The 15,572-nt window shown below is 50.9% G+C and overlaps 1 protein-coding gene across 4 annotated transcripts in view; it reads left to right on the top strand.

Annotated features, from left to right (window-relative positions):
- nfrkb (nuclear factor related to kappaB binding protein) overlaps positions 1-15,572 on the top strand; it is a 118,216-nt gene that overhangs the window by 75,388 nt on the left and 27,256 nt on the right. For 3 of the 4 annotated variants that reach the window (XM_055660932.1, XM_055660935.1, XM_055660931.1), the window contains exons 19-21: positions 1,970-2,049; positions 4,725-4,933; positions 13,383-13,653. In XM_055660932.1, the coding sequence (XP_055516907.1) occupies positions 1,970-2,049; positions 4,725-4,933; positions 13,383-13,653 (560 nt within the window). The remainder of the gene's footprint in view (positions 1-1,969; positions 2,050-4,724; positions 4,934-13,382; positions 13,654-15,572) is intronic. The other variant, XM_055660934.1, reaches the window with a different exon arrangement.

Genomic DNA, 15,572 nt, shown 5'->3' with positions numbered 1-15,572 from the left:
CTTAAATAGTGGTGTTGCATGTTCCACCGTTCAATCCGCTGGGTCATTTACGGAATCAAGAAACGTTGTCAGATCGTTCATGAAGGTATCTGTTGGCTCTTCAGCCACCTCTTCCAGATCAGATACAAAAAAACATCAGGTCCAAGGCATGTGTCCGTTTTAGGTCCCAGTCATTTCTTGTGTACTTTTTCTTGACGAGTACTAATCACTTCATGTTTTTACGCTCTCAGTATTTTATATTTTATTTATATTCACAGCAGAAGAGGAGCTCAGAGTGAGAGATTGGGCAGGGTAGGAGTTGATTCCTTGGAGCACAGGAGGCTGAGTGGTGATCTTATGGAGGTGTATACGATCGTGATGGGGATAGATGGGGTGAATGCACAGAGTCCTTTTCCCAGGGTCGGGAAAAGAGGTGGTCGTTGAGGCAGGTACCATAACAACATTTGGACAGGTACACGGACAGGAATATTTAGAGGCCTATCATGCAAAAGGGACGAGTTTAGGTGGGGCATTGTGGTCAGCGTGGACTTGGACTGAAGGGCCTGTTTCTGTGCCATGTGACTATGACTCTAGAAGACTGGTGGATGCTGTGACTGTAAATGGTGGTATATATATATTTTTATATATATATATATATATTTTTTTTTCCTTTTAAGTCAGCACCCAGTATGTTCTCCAAACACTATCATGGAGGTGACTACGTTTACACTCTGTACACGCCGTGTCTCTTTGTGTTTCCGCTGCACTTCCTGTGCTCACTCACCTGCACTGGTTCTGGGCTGGGAGATTTCAAACCACCCTGCCCGCCCCAGCCTATCTTCGTCAAGTTCCCCATTCCCACGACTCTCAGACATCTCTCACAACTCCGGCCTGTGTTTCAATCACTCTGTTATTGGGTGGTTCTAGTGAAAAGAAAAATACATTCAAAACGGAAGGTTATAGCAAAGAGCACAGTGGTGATTGGAGCGCTGAGAGGCCAGATATGGGAGCGCTACCAAAGGAGCACCTGAGACAGGGTGGAGCAAGGCCACGGAGCGAGGACTAGGGTTATATTCAATGTAGTCGCCACCAGAGAGATGAGCTGCTTTCCCCTCGCTGCAAAAACCAATCACTGTTACAAGACCAGGTTGCCTCATAAAACAATCATTGTCAAACAGATGTGATCAGTGCAAATGCAAGGCCTTTTCAAAAACAGTCTGAATAAGCCTTCGCCCAAAAATATTGGAATAAATAATCATTTGAGAGAGCTTGGCTCCAGTGATTGTTGATGTGTTATTTGCTACACTTACAAGTGCCTTCATTAACCAGCATTTGTATGGTTATACTGGAGGGGGGCAGGCTGTACTGGTGGGGTGGGGGGGGGGGGGGGGGGGGGGGGGGGGGGGGGGGGGGGGGGGGGCAGGCTGTACTGGGGGAGGGGAGATACTGTACTACTGGGGGGGGGGGCAGGCTGTACTGTGGGAGGCCGGCTGTACTGGGGGGGGGGGGGGGGGGGGGGGCAAAGGCTGTACTGGGGGGGGGGGGGGGGGGGGGGGCTGTACTGGGGGCTGGGGGGGGGGGGGGGGGGGGGGGGGGGGGGTACTGGGGGGGGGGGGGGGGGGGGGGGGAAGGCTGGCTGTACTGGGGGGGGGGGGGGCTGTACTGGGCTGGGGGGGGGGGGGGGGTGGGGGGGGGGGGCTGTACTGGGGGGGGGGGGGGGGGGGGGGGGGTGGGGGGGGGGCAGGCTGGGGGGGGGGGGCTGGGGGGGGGGGGGGGGGGGCAGGCTGTACTGGGGGGGGGGGGGGGGGGGGGGGGGGATACTGTACTGGGGGGGGGGGGGCAGGCTGTACTGGGGAGGCTGGGCTGTACTGGGGGGGGGGGGGGGGGGGGGAAAGGCAGGCTGTACTGGGGGGGGCAGGCTGTACGGGAGGGGGGGACTGCTGCTGATTTGTCCCTGAGCTATAACCCCCTCTCGGTTTGGATATTTCAGAGCGCATTCACCAGGCCCAGGCTGCAGCAGCGAAAGCCAAGAAAGCTTTGCAACAGAAACCCAAGCTGACCACCAAGATTGTGAGTATTATGAGCTGTTTCAGGCTGGGAGTATGTTGTTTGGAGTGTATGAGGCTGAGGGTGACATTATTAAAGTGTACAGGATGATGAGGGGGCTTGGATAAAGTGCCCTCTCAGTCTTTTGCCCATAGTAGGGAAAGGACTGTAAGCATTCACTTTATCCATGCCCCCTATGATCCTATGCGTTTAAATAATGTCACCCTCAGCCTCTTATCGCTTGGCAGATCATTCTAAAAACGGAGGACATCGACTGAAACGACTGAGAGACCTATGAGGAGCCTCGGGGGCAACATTTTCACTCAGAGGATGATATTTGTATCTAAAATGAGCTGCCAGAAGAAGTTACAGAAGTGGATATAATTCCGATTGTTAACAGATATTTGTATAGATATATGGACAGCATGTGTTTAGATGTCTTTGGGCCAAATGCAGGCAACCTGGAATTGCCCAGATCCCAGTTATGCCAGTATGGATGTTTGGCCAAAGGGTCTGCTGTATAACACTAGCTGAGTGCCTTCATGATCCTGCCGGATCAGGAGACCTGAACCATTTGTTGTGGATTGGTATGTCAGGTGACTTTACCTCTCTCCTCATCGGATGAGAATTAAACTCGGCACCAACCCGGTTCATTTAATCAGCATACAGACAAGCAAAAATAACTCAATGTGCTTCTGCAACTCTGACCTATGTCTTGAGCTGGATTAGAAGTAGGAGAGGTAATGTTTAGCTTAGGGATATAGCGCGCAAAAACAGGCCCTTCGGCCCACCAAGTCCACGCTGACCAACAATCCCCTTACATAATCATAATCATACTTTATAAGCCAAGTATTTTTTGCAACATACGGGGAATTTGATTTGCCATAGTCATACCAATAAAAAGCAACAAAACACACAAAATACATTTTAATATAAACGTCCACCACAGCGACTCCTCCACATTCCTCACTGTGATGGAGGGCGGAAAAAAAAAAGTTCAATCTCTTCACTACTTTGTCCTCCCACAGTCGGGGGCCTTGAGCCTTCCGTTGACGGGACGATCTTGGCTCCTGTAGCCAGCGGTCGGGCCCTCCACATTGGGGCGATCAAGCTCCCGCTTCGGGGTGGGGATCTCAGCTCCTCCGTGCCGGGCAATTGGACCCCGGGTAGTGCTGCTTGGAGCTTACCGACAGCAGTCTCTACTCGAGACTGCGAGCTCGTCGATGTTGAAATCCGCAGGCCACGGTTGGAGCGTCGATCCCAGGCAAGGGATCACAGGCATCAATGGTAAATCCATGGCCCCGCGGTGGGGCTGAAAGTCAATCTTGAGCAGGGCCTCCAGCTCCATGATCTTAAGCCGCAGAGCGATCGGAGATACGATCTGGAAAACAATCGTATCACCGGCAAGCTAAGAGATTGAAAAATAGTTTCCCCCAACCCCCACATGAAACAAACCAGAGAACATTGACACATATTTTTAAAACACATTAACAATATTCTACACACACTAGGGACAATTTACAATTTTACCAAGCTAATTAGCCTACAAATCTATACATCTTTGGAGTGTGGGAGAAAACTTGAACTCCCGGGAAAACCCAGGAGAACGTTCAAATTCCGTACAGACAGCACCCTTAGTCAGGATCGAACCCGGGTCTCTGGTGCTGTAAGGCAGCAACTCTACCACTGCACCACCATGCCGCCCCTAGTGCCCAAGTTTTATAGGTCTTGGTTAAATCCCTTTCCGAGAACTGCATTTAGGTTTAGGCACTTATCAATTCAGGATTAATTAATAGTCGCCAGAGTGCTATCACGAATCGAGAGGATTAAGTTATGAAGACAGGCTGCATAGCTTTAGCTTTTATTTCCTTCAGTATACGAATGAAAGGTGATCTAATTGAGAATTCATAATCTTGACTGAAAGATTTCTACTGTAGAAACTCCTTTGAGGAGAAATTAAGTGTAAGGGGTAATCAGAATAGATTGTTGAGGAGTTCAATCAGGAAAGTGCCGTTCAGAAATCTGGAACTGGCCACAGTGAACTGGCGAGGGGTGGGCTGCGGGCCAGACATTTCAAGGCTGAAATCTCCACATTTTCGTCAGAGGAAGCTCATCCAATGACAGGCCCATCTGGAAATCATATCTGTCTGGATCTTTTACTGTTCTTGCCTTTGCACATTGCAATGACAGCCATTAATAAATGATCAGAGCAATCAATCAGTTGGATTTGGACCTATTCTTCCTCATTAGCTTTGAGGTTCTTTCCAACTTTGCACAAGCCAGTTCTGATGGAAATTAGCAATATTTTTCTGAGCAGAGTTTTGGAGCTTCAAACAGAATTTGTTTCGAGAGACAGTGCAGAACCAGGCCCTTCGGCCCACTGAGTCCTCGCCGACCAGCGATCACCCACACACTCACCTGCACACACAAGGGACAATTTATAATTTTACCAAGCCAATTATTGTACAAACCTGCACGTCTTTGTACTCTGGGAGGAAACTGGAGCTCCCAGGGAAAACCCACGCAGGTCATGGTCAGAACATACTAACTCCTCACAGACAGCTCTCATAGAACCTTGCCTGTTAACGGGTAAATAAATCAGTGAAGATGAGCAGACTGAGTGAGGAACACTACATGTGAGCAGGCAGCAACACACGCCAGGCTTGAATGGATTTTAACGTTGTGTTTGATTTTTCTAGAAGTCCTCGTGTAAGGAGAGTACAACAAAGCTTCCTCTGTGTGAGCAGTCTCTGGGGACCCAGGTATTGGCAGACTCCAGCTTGCCCCACACACCTGTGACTCCAGTCACCCCGACATTGCCAGCTACACCCACCTCACCGCCGGCACCCATAGATGGCAGCAAAATCGTTACCACCAGTGCACCAGAGCTGGTCAAACCTGGTCAAAGGTCAGTTACTCTAAACAACTAGTTTCACAAAACAATCAAATCCTGGTGCTGAATACTTGCAGAAAACGTTGACTGTACAATGGAGCGGGTGGACAAGTATTACATGATACGGTAGCTCTTCATATTACAGCAAGCAGTGACTATCTAATACTGTTGTCTCTCATGAATGCTGTGGTGAATGTTTATGTTAAATTTTGATTGTGTTTTTGCGTGTGTTCTTTATAATTTTACCGCTGCTGACATATTCATTTCACTTGCACTTTATGTGTAATTTGACAAATAAACCGTATTGTATTGTATTGTATTGTATTGAAGATGACCAAGGATGGATATTTCATACTGTTAATGTCTCATATTCCCTCTCATCTGCATCTGTGCAAAATTCTTCCCTCCCTGTCCCTGGTTTCCTGCTCTCCCCTGAAGCTGAACTCAAGCTGGCATTTTCAGATACATTTTCTGCTTTTAAGTTAAGGCAGAATCAAGAATTAGTTTGGAAATAATGTGAATACTGGCAGAAGACAGTGTTGCGATGGAAGGAGGTTATTCTGGCTGTAGATGACCAATGGAGGGATCTGTACTCGGACTTTTGTTTGTGATATATATAAATGACTTTGGCATAAATCTAAATGGGGCAGTTAGTAAGTTTGCAGACAACACCACAATTGCTGGAGTTGCAGACAGTGCTGGAGGCTGTCAAAGTATATAATGGGATATAGATCAGCTGCAGAAAAATGGCTAATGGCATTGAATGTCATAAGGTCATATGTGATAGGAGCAGAATTAGACCATTTGGCCCATCAAGTCTACTCCGCCATTCAATTATGGCTGATCTATCTCTCCCTCCTCACCCCATTCTCCTGCCTTCTCCCCATAACCCCTGATGCCCTGAGAACCTGACATGTGAGCAAGTGGGAGATGTTGCTCTTTGGGACATCAAATGTAAGGAAAATGTATACTGTTAATGACAAGACCTTAATAGCATTGATATGCAGAGAGGTCGGCGTCCAGGTCAATAACTTCCCGCTAGTGGCAACACAAAGAGAGAGTGAGAGGTAAAGAAGGCGTATGATATACCTGCTTTCTTCCATTAGAGCAAGAAGTATAAGAGTCAAGAAGTCATGTTGCAGCTCTTTAGCACGTTGGTTCGGCTTTCAGAAGAGGGGATGGAGGGGATCATTGTTAGGTGTTGTTTTCTTGAGGCATTGCCTTACATGGATGCTTCTGATGGTGGGGAGGGCTGTACATGTGATGGACCAGGCTGAGCCCACCACACTCTGCCACCTCTTGTGTTCCTGTGCATTGGAATTGCTGTACCAGCCCGTGATAAAACCAGTCAGATAATGTCCACAGTATGTGTGGAAATGTTTGTTGGAGTGTTCGGAGACATGCAACTTCTTTGTGATGAATCTGTACTGGGCCAAGGGCAAATAAGATGTTAACACCCAGGAATATGAAGTTGCCAACCTTCTCCACTACTGACCCACCAATGAAAACTGTAATGTGTGGGTCCCGACTTCCCCTTTGGAAAGTCAACGATCAGTTCGTAGTATTGTTGATGTTGAGCGAGAGGTTGTTGTAATGGTGCCGCTCAACCTGGAGTTCTATCTCTTCTGATTCATCACCAATGGTGATTAGGTGAACCACAGTGGAGCACACGTCCAATTTCTAGGTGACATTGGAGCTGTGGACTAAGCACGCAGCCCCGCAGTGCACCTGTGTTGATGGTCAGGGAGGAGGAGATTACCAATCCGCACGGATTGAGGTCTGCCGATGAAGTCAAGGATCCAAAGAGAGTTACTGAGAAAGGTCAGAGCGAGGGTAAAACGGGGAACGAAAGAGGCAGACAACAGGAAGTTCAGGAGCACTCCTGTAGGCTGAAAGCAGGTGCTCTGCAAAGTGGTCACCAAGTCTGCGTTGGGTTTTTCCAATGTAAAGAAGACTGCATTGTGAACACAGAATACAGAACAGGGGATGGGGAGAATTGGACAGGAACCATTGCCTCTGCAGGAAGAGATGAAAAGGCAGGTGTCATACCTTCTAGATGATGTGCAACACCTATCCTCTGTCCTTTCATCTCTTCCCTTCCAATAAACCAAAGAATCTTTCCAGACGTATAGAAAGAGTAAATATCAAGGTGTCCTTGTTATGGTACCTGACTTCCTCCAGCAGGAGTGAAACGCTCTGACGTTATGTATAAAGCTTCCCACAACTATCAAAAATTCTGGTGGTATTTTCTCATTTCTAGTGCACTCTTCCTTTGGACGGTGTTTCTCAAAAGTAACCATGTGAAACCAACCCAAGTTCTATTCAGAGCTGGGGAATGGCTGATGAAGTACTATCTTCAACAGGGACCTCCATGAGTACATAGAAACATAGAGATTAGGTGCAGGATTAGGCCATTCGGCCCTTCGAGCCTGCACCGCCATTCAATATGATCATGGCTGATCATCCAACTCAGTATCCCGTACCTGCCTTCTCTCCATACCCCCTGATCCCCTTAGCCACAAGGGCCACATCTAACTCCCTCTTAAATATAGCCAATGAACTGGCCTCAACTACCCTCTGTGGCAGAGAGTTCCAGAGATTCACCACTCTCTGTGTGAAAAAAGTTCTTCTCATCTCAGTACGGATGCCTCTGATCCCCATGTGTCAATCTTGTATTGCTAATCCATTGTTTTCTGGTTTGTGGTCTTGGTGAAGTTGGTCCAAGTGCCTTTCCACAAACTTTAAAGGTCCATTTAAAATAATATTGGTATTTTCCTGACGAGGTTTGTTTTTTTGCAATGCTTTGTGGCCCATTTTCTAATTGCCTTCTGTACTGCAGTCTTAACCTTACTTTAGTTTAGCTTAGAGATACAGCACGTAAACAGGACCAGCGATCCCCGCACATTAACACTATCCCACACCCACTATGGACAACTTTTACATTTACCAAGCCAATTAACCTACAAACCTGTACGTCTTTGGAGTGTGGGAGGAAACCGTAGATCTCGGAGTAAACCCACGCAGACCACGGGGAGAACGTACAAACTCTGTACAAACAACACCCATAGTCAGGATCGAACCCAGGTCTCCGGCACTGCATTTGCTGTAAAGCAGCAACTCTACCACTGTGCCGCCCCAGAGTGTGGTGGTTGATGTAACTCTCCCATTATACTTCCCCTGAAATATTGTATATAAAGTAGAACTTTATGTACCTCAGTTTGTCTCCTCTGAAATAATGTATATACAGCTTAATGTCATGTTCATATGAGATAGGAGCACAATTAGGCCATTTGGTCCATCAAGTCTACTCCACCATTCAATCATGGCTGAGCAATCTTTCTCTCTCAACCCCTTTCTCCTGCCTTCTTCCCTTAACCTCTGACGCCCGTACTAGAATGTAATAATGGAATCAAGAATGTAAGAATTGTAATCCTGTGTATACTAGAATGAAAGCTTGCACTGAAATACTGGGTTTAAAGCCGGGTATAGCCATTGCCAAATTAATTTTGTACAGTCGGAAATAGTCCTCAGAAATTCTGTGTAATAGGATATTTCCTCCTATAAGAATAAATTAACAGTACACTTTGGTGAGTCGAGACAGTGGGGTATAACAAAGTTCTTTATTTTTAAACGAAAATAAAGTGATTACCCAAGTCGATATTGACAGCCAAAATAAACGATGCTCACTGTAACCGCGTGGAGCTCGAATGAATGGTTTTACAGAAAACCCGCGAAAACGCTCCCCCGCTCACGTGCCCCTGCCAGCCAATAGCGAGGGTTCGATATTGCCAGGGCCACCACTAGGTGCCGCTACAGAACCCCCCCCCCAGAACCCGAGGTACGGAACCGAGCGGGAGGCTGGACACGGCGACTGCAACGCGTGGTAACAATGACGGGGCGGGCGATACAGGTGGAGCTGGCAGAACAGAGCCAGGGGACAGTAACGGTGCAGGAGGAACCGAAACAACAGGTGAGAAGGGAACAGGCACAACAGGTGCGACCGGACTGGCCGAGGCTGCGCCACCCCCATCAGGCTGTCGACATCCAGGTAGGCCACTTAAGTCGAATGACGGAGACGATCTCCTCTCTGCCCCTGACGTCCAACAGGAAAGTCGCGACACCTGGAACGGACCCTTGTAGATTCGCTGCAGTGCGAACCGATGCGAATCCTTGCAGATAAACATGAATAGGCAGTTCTTGAGATCTGGCAGCACATGCACTGGGGCTGTCCCATGCCGCGAGGTAGGGACAGGAGCCAGGCCGCCCACTCTCTCCCGGAGACTCACTAAAACCGCCGGGGCAGACTCCGGCTGCCCTCAAGCGCAGGGAGGAAATCCCTGGGCACCCGCAAAGCCGATGTATCCAAGTCTGCTTTAGGGGCCGTGCGGATGCCTAACAGCACTCAAGGCAACTGGTCGACCCAGTCCAGGACCAATGAGCCGTGCCTTCAGTGCCGATTTCAGGTGGAATCGTTCCACTATCCCGTTGGCCTGGGGGTGATAGGCGGTGATGGGGTGCAGCTGTGCCCCGTATAGTTTCACCAGCGAAACCCACAATGAGGACGTAAATTGAGCCCCCCCGATCGGTGGAAATGTCTGCCGGAACCCCGAACCGAGCAATCCAATCCACGAGCCCGGGAACAAGACGCGGCGGAGGTGTCTGACAGCGGAATAGCCTCAGGCCGTCTCGTAAACCGATCAACAACCGTGAGGAGATGCGTGGCAGTGTGAGACGGCAGCAGTGGACCCACTAAATCCACGTGGATGTGTTGGAAACGGCCCGAGAGAACCGCAAAGTCTTGCACTAGGGCCCGTACATGACGCTGAACCTTGAATGTCTGGCAGGGGATGCAGGCTCTAGCCCGAGCCACAACCTGCTTGCGGAGGCCCTGCCAGACAAAGTTGCCCGCCACCAGCGCAGAAGTCGCCCGGATTGAAGGGTGGGCCAGGCCATGGATGGCGTAGAAAATCCAGCGGCGCCAACCCATGGGAACAATGGGGCGTGGGCGACCGGTGGAAACATCGTACAGTACCAACGTTCCCCAACCAACCGCAACCCTGCAGCGGCCGTCCTGTAGCCATCCATCCCATTGTCCGAGTGCTGTGATGCAGCAAATTCCATGTAATACACACCGTGGTCCACGGCCACCACAGTCCAGGAGGGCCGGGCGGGACAGGGCGTTAGCGACCGTGTTGAACTTCCCGGCCACGTGCTGGACGTCCGTCGTGAACTCTGACTCGAATGCCAGGTGTCGTTGCTTTCGAGCGGACCAGGGGTCTGACACCTTGGCCAAGGCGAATGTTAAGGGCTTGTGGTCTGTAAAGGCCGTGAACAACCTGCCCTCCAGGAAGTATCTAAGCAGATGGGCAGGTACAGGGTGTGGAGCTCCCGGTCGAAACGCGTTGTAGTTACGCTTGGAAGACCTCAGCTGATGGCTGGAAAAGGCTAGCAGCTAACAGTGGCCGTCAATGAGCTGCTCCAACACCCCACCCACTGCTCCAACACCCCACCCACGGCCGTATCGGAGGCATCTACCGTGAGGGCAGTCGAGGCTGTGGCCCACGGGTGTACCAGCATGGTGACTTTGGCGAGTGCCTCTTTCTCGCCGTCGAATGCGGCCTCTGCCTCAGTGGACCACACAAGGTCCCGTGGCTTACCAGCGAGGCACTGAAACGGGGGCCGCATGATCCTGGCAGCTGCCGGCACGAAACGATGGTGGAAGTTAACCATGCCGACAAACTCCTGCAGCCCTTAGGCAGTGAGCGTCCGGGGGAACTGCCGGGTGGCCTCTACCTTAGAGGGTAATGGGGTGGCGCCCTGCGAGGTAACATTATGCCCCAGGAATGAACTTGTGCGGAGGCTGAACTGGCATTTGACGGGATTGACTACGAGTCCAAGGTCCTGGAGCCGCTAGAACAGCGCCCGCACGTGCGTGAAGTGTTCCTGTCGCAACCAGGATGTCATCTAAGTAGATGAAAATAAAGTCCAATCCCCTACCCACCATGTCCACAATCTCTGGAACGCCTGCGTGGCGTTTTTTAACCCGAAAGGCAGATGGAGCCACTTGAACAGCCCAAACTGGTGGCTGTCTTTGGCACATCGTCCGGGTGAACAGGGATCTGATGATAACCGCGGACCACGTCCACCTTCATAAAAAAGATGAGCGGAGAAGTCTTGGATACGTGGGACAGGGTAGCGGTCCGCGGTCGTAACGGCGTTCAGGCGCCTATAATCCCCGCATGGTCTCCACCTCCAAGATGCTTTAGGGACCATGTGTAATGGGGATGCCCACGAGCTATCCGAGTGCCGCACGATCCCCATGTCCTCCATCAGTTTGAACTCTTCCTTGGCGACGCGCAGCTTGTCGGCGGGAGCCGGTGGGCCCGAGCGTGTAATGGCGGTCCCGTGGTGGGGATATGGTGCACCACCCCGTGCTTGAGGGTCGCCGCGCCGAAACGAGTAGCTGGGGTGAGTAGCTCTGGGAGCTCTGCAAGCAGGGAGGCATATGAGCCCTCGACCTGAGCCACCACTTTCAGCTGTGGGCTGGGGGTTCCACGGGGTCGCGGGGCTGGGGCCCGCCGGTGGAAGGAGGCACCCACCCCGTACGTCCACCAGGAGTGAAAAAGCCCGAAGGAAGTCGGCGCCCAGCAGCGGCTGGGTCATGTCCGCAATGGTACAGGTCCAGTCGTATGGGCGGGTGTCGAAGTTGAGGGATAGGGTCCGCGTGCCATAGGTGCGGATAGTACTTCTGTTGGCGGCAGTCAGGACAGGATGCCAGCACGGGTGTCCAACCCAGTCGGGGGGGAGGATGGCCCCTGTCAACCAGGAAACAAAGTCATGAATGACGGTCTCGTGCGTAGAGGCGGTTGTTTTGGCCGATCGCCGTTACTGACAATCGGTCGATGCGTTTCCCGCAAACGTGCAGGGGGGGCGGGCACCACTGGCGCTTACCCCGGTCCTCAGTGGGCGGTTGCGGCGTGGCGACAATTTGTCGGCCCGCTTGGCGATCTGCATAGGGTCTGAAGTCCAACCCGGCGAGCAGCAGGCGGATGTCGTGGGGCATTCGCTCGTAAAACGCCTGCTCGAAAAGCAGGCAGGGTCGATGGCCGTCCATCAACGCGACCATCTCGCTCATCAAGGTGGACGGTTTCCGATCACCTAGGCCGTCCATGTGGAGCAGGTGGGCGGCGCGATCTCGGCGGCTTAACCCGAATGTACGGAGCAGTAGGTCAAGGCCCTCGTACATGCCGATGGCCGGCGGGTCTTGTAGGTAGAGCAGCAACCGCGTGGCCGTCTCTTGGCTGAGCGCCCCGGCCACGTAAATATATCGGGTGTCGTCGGCAACGATATTTCGAAGGTGGAATTGGGCCTCTATGTGGGCGAACCACACTTAGGCTGCTCTGCCCAGAAAACGGTGTTTTGCTGGAGGAGCTGGGAATCGAGGATCGGTGCGGCTTGCATGTTGAGAGTCTTGAGTACCAATCGGACTAACGGGGTCACCAGTTTGGCGAGTCGAGACAGTCGGGTATAACAAAGTTCTTTATTTTTAAATGAAAGTAAAGTGTTTACCCGAGTCGATATAGAAAACCAAAACAAACGATGCTCGCTCCAACCGCATGCAGCTCGAATGAATGGTTTTACAGAAAACCCGCAAAAAAGCTCCCCCGCTCAACAACCACGCTAGCCAATAGCGAGGGTTTGACATTGCCAGGGCAACCACTAGGTGCCGCTACGACACCATGGAACCTGAAATTGAAAAACGTGCTGAAAATGTGAAGGAAGAAATGCAGGGAATGCTCAGCTGGTCAGGCAGCTGGCAACTGGTCAATGACCTGATGTGAGAAGCGACATGTACACAATATTTACTACAAAGTATTCAGTTCTGCAATAATGTTGTGAAAGAAGATTATATCTGCAGAAATAGTTTCCACTGCAGAATATCCCATTCTGGAATGGCAGCATTCAGTAGTCTATACACGAAAAACTAAAATGTAGTCAGCAGGATATTCTAATCTTCACATACTTTTCCATTAATATGTATTTTCCTAGTTTTATGTCTGTTAACATTCTGTAAACAGCAAACTAACGTCCCAGCTAAAGCCTGGTGAAGTATAGGAGGCTCTCTCCCGAACATTCCTGGAGTTTGAGGGATGTTGAGCTGAGACCTGGTCTGCTTTCCCCAAAGGGGATGAGATTCCTCTCCACCTCTTTTGATCGAGTTAAGGGTTCTCTTTGGTTGTTTGATCTTCAACCAGAATCACTGACACTGATGATTGTGTTGTAAATGGTGCTGTTGGTGGCATCTTGTTAAGTGGTGATGGGGGCTCTCATTGAAAGTGTTACATAAAGGCAAGGATAAATATTGAAAGAGGATCAGTGGTGCTGGCGTGAATATTGATCGGACGGTTGTGAGCTGCGAATGTTTACAGATGTTGTATGTGACGGCTTTGCTTCTTGTTTGCAGTGTTTTGCTGATGTCCTCGCCCTCAATGCCACAGCTTGGGAACCTTGTATCTGGATCACAGCCAGGACTTCACACAGGGCCCCAGACCCAGGCTCAGATGCTGTCTCACTCAGTGACTGCCAACGTTCCCCAGGTGCGGGTAGTCACCGCCCAGCATGGCATAGCCACGGCTGCACACCCACCCTCTGTGGTGCAGCAAGTGCAGCAGCACCAGCACCAGATCCGGCTGCCCACCGTCACCGCCTCTGCTCACACTAAAGTGCTACCTCAGGTAAGAAGCAGCAAGCCCAGGAGCCCCAGCACATTGGACCCAGCCACATTCATAGTCTCACAGCATGGAAACAGGCCCTTCACCCCAACTCGTCCACTCCATCTAAGTTGTCCCAAGTTGTCCCTCTAAACCTTTCCTTCACTTGTACCTGTCCAAGTGTCTTGTCAACATTGTTATAGTACCTGTGTTCAAGAAGGAACTGCAGATGCTGGAAAATCGAAGGTACACAAAAATGCTGGAGAAACTCAGCGGGTGCAGCTGCATCTATGGAGGGCATTCCACACCAGGGCATCGGAAATGTCCTCGCTCTTCAGGGAACGGGGATTCCCCTCCTCCACCATAGATGAGGCTCGCACCAGGGTCTCTTCCATACACCGCAACACTGCTCTCTCTCCCCATCCCCGCACTCGCAACAAGGGCAGAGTCCCCCTAGTCCTCACCTTTCACCCCACCAGCCGGCAAATACAACAAATCATCCTCCGCCATTTTCGCCACCTCCAACGTGACCCCACCACGCGTCACATCTTCCCATCTCCCCCCATGTCTGCCTTCCGCAAAGACCGCTCCCTCCGCAACTCCCTTGTCAATTCTTCCCTTCCTTCCAGTACCACCCCCTCCCCGGGCACTTTCCGTTGCAACCGTAAGAAATGCAACACCTGTCCCTTTACCTCCCCCCTCGACTCCATTCAAGCAGTCGTTCCAGGTGCGACAAAGGTTCACCTGTATCTCCTCCAACCTCATCTACTGCATCCGCTGCTCTAGATGCCAGCTGATTTACATCGGTGAGACTAAGCGGAGGTTGGGCGATCGTTTCGCCGAACACCTCCGCTCAGTCCGCAAGAACCTACCTGAACTCCCGGTGGCTCAGCACTTCAACTCCCCCTCCCATTCCCAATCCGACCTCTCTGTCCTGGGTCTCCTCCATTGCCAGAGTGAGCAACACTGGAAATTGGAGGAACAACACCTCATATTCCGCCTGGGTAGCCTGCGTCCGGCGGGCAAGAACATTGAATTCTCCCAATTTTGCTAGCCCTTGCTGTCTCCTCCCCTTTCTTGACCCTCAAGCTGTCTCCTCTCATCCCCCCGCCGTCGGGCTCCTCCTCCTCCCTTTTTCCTTCCTTCTCCCCCCCCCACCCCGCATCAGTCTGAAGAAGGGTTTTGGCCCGAAACGTTACCTATTTCCTTCGCTCCATAGATGCTGCTACACCCGCTGAGTTTCTCCAGCATTTTTGTGTACCTTTGTTATAGTACCTGCCTCACCAACCTCCTCTGGCAGTATGTTGCATTTACCCACCACCCTTTGTGTGGAAAAAACTGCTCCTCAGGTTCCTATTAAATTTTTCCCCTTTCACCTTTAACCTATGCCCTCTAGTTCCTGATTTCCCCTACCCTGGGGGAAAAGACCTGTACATTCACACTATCTATTTTCCTTATGGTTTTATACAGCTTTTCAGACAACCACTCTGCCTCCTGTCTCCAAGGAATAAAGTTTGAGTGTCCTATCTGTCCCTTTGGCTTGGGTTCTCGAGGCTTGGCAACATTCTCGTACATCACTGCACTCTACAGCTTAATGGCATCCTTTCTGTGGCAGGGTGACCAGAACCTAACTCCAGGTGTGGTCTCACCCATGTATTGTACAACTGTAACCAAACTCCATACTCGGAATACCTGACTAATGAAGGCTAGTGTGCCAAAAGCCCCCATCACCACCCTGTGTACGTGTGATGTCACTTACAGGGACCATGTATTATACTCGCAGATCCCTCTGCACCACTGCACTCCCCAAGGCCCTGCCAATTCACTGTGAAGGTCCTGTATTGGTTTGACCTCCAAAATGCCACACCTCACACTTATCTGAAATGCCATTCCTCGGCCCACTTACCCAGCTGATTCAGATCCACTAATTCTTGATAATAATC

This window comes from Leucoraja erinacea, chromosome 32, assembly GCF_028641065.1.
Source record: "Leucoraja erinacea ecotype New England chromosome 32, Leri_hhj_1, whole genome shotgun sequence".
Taxonomy (NCBI): Eukaryota; Metazoa; Chordata; class Chondrichthyes; order Rajiformes; family Rajidae; genus Leucoraja; species Leucoraja erinaceus.
The sequence above is the reverse complement of the archived record's forward strand: the minus strand, read 5'-3'. Positions and strand labels throughout refer to the sequence as shown.